This window comes from Agrilus planipennis, unplaced genomic scaffold (assembly GCF_000699045.2).
Source record: "Agrilus planipennis isolate EAB-ADULT unplaced genomic scaffold, Apla_2.0 scaffold11, whole genome shotgun sequence".
Taxonomy (NCBI): domain Eukaryota; kingdom Metazoa; phylum Arthropoda; class Insecta; order Coleoptera; family Buprestidae; genus Agrilus; species Agrilus planipennis.
Window position 1 is genome coordinate 1,244,014 of NW_020440736.1, and position 3,028 is coordinate 1,247,041.

The 3,028-nt window shown below is 31.3% G+C and overlaps 1 protein-coding gene across 2 annotated transcripts in view; it reads right to left on the reverse strand.

Moving 5' to 3' along the window:
• Window positions 1–2,910, reverse strand: part of LOC108733827 — a 13,392-nt gene extending 10,482 nt beyond the window's left edge. The window contains exons 1-4 of one of the 2 annotated variants that reach the window (XM_025979822.1): window positions 2,382–2,910; window positions 2,206–2,325; window positions 1,729–1,915; window positions 985–1,296 (exon numbers count right to left, since the gene is read on the reverse strand). In XM_025979822.1, the coding sequence (XP_025835607.1) occupies window positions 1,120–1,296; window positions 1,729–1,915; window positions 2,206–2,325; window positions 2,382–2,827 (930 nt within the window). In that variant the 5' untranslated portion in view covers window positions 2,828–2,910 and the 3' untranslated portion in view covers window positions 985–1,119. Of the gene's footprint in view, window positions 1–984; window positions 1,297–1,728; window positions 1,916–2,205; window positions 2,326–2,381 lie in introns of those variants that run through there. The other variant, XM_025979823.1, reaches the window with a different exon arrangement.
• Between the last annotated feature and the right edge of the window lie 118 nt (window positions 2,911–3,028).

The window sequence follows — 3,028 nt, forward strand, 5'->3', positions numbered from 1 at the left end:
GGTTCCGGTTCACATCAACTAATGCCTTTATCGCGTCTTTATCAGCTTCAACCGGCCTTCCCGAACGTGGTGCATCTTCGACATTGCCGGATCGAAATTTAGCGAACCAGTTCTGGCACTGGCGTACTGTCAACACACCTTCTCCATACACATCAGCCAATTTCTTTCTGGCTTGAACAGCGTTTTTACCCTTTCTGTAGTAAAACAGTAAGATATGTCGAAAATGCTGCTTATCGCTCTCCATATTTGAAAGGGCGCCAACCAGAAACTACTGCGTAGAATTAATTGGAATTTTTGACACACAAGCCTTGCTATATGAGCTCTCAAAGCATATAAAAATTATACGGCTTAAATGTGAAGTTGGGTGCAAAAGAATACAATTAAATCCTCTGTCGGGAAAAAACGAAATGACTTTCCGAACAACCCTATAGATACCACATGGTTGAAATATAGAGACTAAATTTTTTACATCTTTCAAGTAGTTTGTACTATTTACTATTTTGTTTTCGAATTTCTTTAAAAGTCATGACGAGCTCGCACGTAAGACTGAAAGTTTCAGTTTCATTTAATTATTGTGTCGGAAAATAGAAAAATTTGTGCTTGGAAAAGTTATTAAAAAAGACGTAAGTATGAAATTAAATGAGCAAGACCAAGACCAATACCAAGACTAGAAGTATTTGAGCAAGAGCAAGACAAAGGCCAAATAAGCACGATCAAAACTAATACTAAGACTGGAATTTCGTATTTCAGAAAAATTTATGTAATGGTGTTTGAAACAGAAGATTCAGTTTCATATTTTGCGTCATCTGTTTCGAATGCATCCCAGTAATCATTGTTGACATTTACAGCGACAATATAATATTGTAATAATGATGAGATAAAAATTTCAGAAAGAGTGCAATAAAAATTAATTTATTATGATATTTTGAAAGACGAAACAATTAATAAAATCATTTGGAGTCAAGCCATAAGTATACTGCTTGTTTTAATGATAGATATACGATAAGATAATATGACTATGTACACACACACCACATAATAGTATTTATTTTTAACACATTCTTGATAATAACGTAAAATAGTAAAACAATTATTCAAAATAAAGAGGAACATTTACGATTAGACGAAACATTTGAAACACTTATTTAAGATGGTTCCCACAGGTTTTCCATAATAATTTTCTTCGATTCTGTCGGCATATTCGTGTAAATTTAACCTTCTTAAAATTAGTAAAGCTGTTATTTGTAGAGCCAGTGGATTAGTAGATTCGCATATTTTTGTATTAGATTTATTTTCCTATCAATAAAAATAGACGTAAAACTAAATAATTACCAAAAGATACTGAAAGATCTGGGCTCTGATGTGGCCTAATATTTTTGGCTTAATATTAATATGAAGGCAAATTAGTAGGAGAGTCAGTAAGGAATTGAAAGATAGAATGGCAGGACCTTCTAAGACATGAAGGGCTAGTTAAGGACATCAAGAATTAATTTGAAGATTGTCAAAGTAATAATGTTTACGATAAAGTGTACTTTTCATCATTCTGATAACGATAGGAATATGTATTGTTAAGTTTTTATGTGCAAGAGTAGGTACTTCACTTTAGTTCTTGGTTGTGTTGCGGGGGTCCGATGCGTAGTATTCGTAGCACTCTAACTCCCCCCCACCTTTGTCTGGCCCTGATAAAGATGGAAGACAAGTACCATAACAGAATTCAAGAGATTTTACCTTTTTATCAAGGTTAACTTGTTGATCGGCTATCTTCCACGAATTCATTTTTAAATTAGGAAAATCGTCAAGTCTACTCCTTTTACATTTACTACCACTAGAAACCATAAATTCTATCATTTTCTTATTATTTTGTAACAGGAAGTCTTCAATAAACTGAAATGATTTTTCTTCATCAACATCTTCACTAAAAAATTGCATGCATGTATGTAAACCTTAATTTTCGCGAAATATTTTGTTCACTAATTACGGTAAATAATAAGTAAGTATATTACTCTAAAGGAGATATTAGAAAAAATGGGAGAACTGGGGATGCTGTGGAGGTCAAAAAGAAAAAAAAGAGAATGTAGGCTTTCTAAGAAATGAAGAGATAGACTGGTAAAGCAACGTTTTTTGTAAAAGGGTACAAATACTACTTAAATTTATAAACCTTATTCTATTTCATTAAATAACACGAAAAAAAAATTTAATCGCTACCTCCTGCTATCACCAACAGTGGTAGAACTGCACGATTTTTCAAGATAAATAGGCACTAGATGTTCACGAACATTTTGTATAACTGGTAACGACGATCGATTCAGTTGATTTTTAAACAGGCTAATAAAAATCAAATGTTTTAATAACAAAATCCAAAATTGTATTGCTATTTCTACCTTGTGTTATCATTACAACCTTTACCATATTCTCCATTTGACAACTTTTTTAATAAGCGTTTTCTACATTTTATTTTTTCTGTAATACTTTCTTGTCTAATAAATAACGTTTTAAGTTGATCAAAATCCGAATTAATTTCGTAATTATCACCATTCATTATCATTTTACATGGTGAATTTTTATACTCGTAGTCCCAAAAATCATCAAAAATGTTTTGGTCATCAAAAGGTTCAGAATTTCTTTGACAAATTGCTAGTTTGGTATTAGAAACGCTATCATTATCATCTGATTCCAAAAAAATATTTTTAGGAACATCCAAACATCCCAGCTTATTGTCTGTTTTCTTGGCTGTATAAAATCCTCTAAAATTTTTATTAATCGCTAAATTGTCTTCTAAGATATGATCAAAATTAAGAGAACCATAACGTTTTGAATACTGCCTCATGTCGTTGATTATTATTTAGTTTCAGAATGTATCATGAAGTACAAAAATTTAGACATTTAAATGACAAATCAACGTCCACTGCTAGAGATTATGAGATTCATCAGAGATGTGCAAAATGTTTTTTTAAAAGTATTTAAATACAAAGTGCAAATGCTTTATTTGTTATTTCAAATATAAAATACAAAATAGATTTCCCTTTTG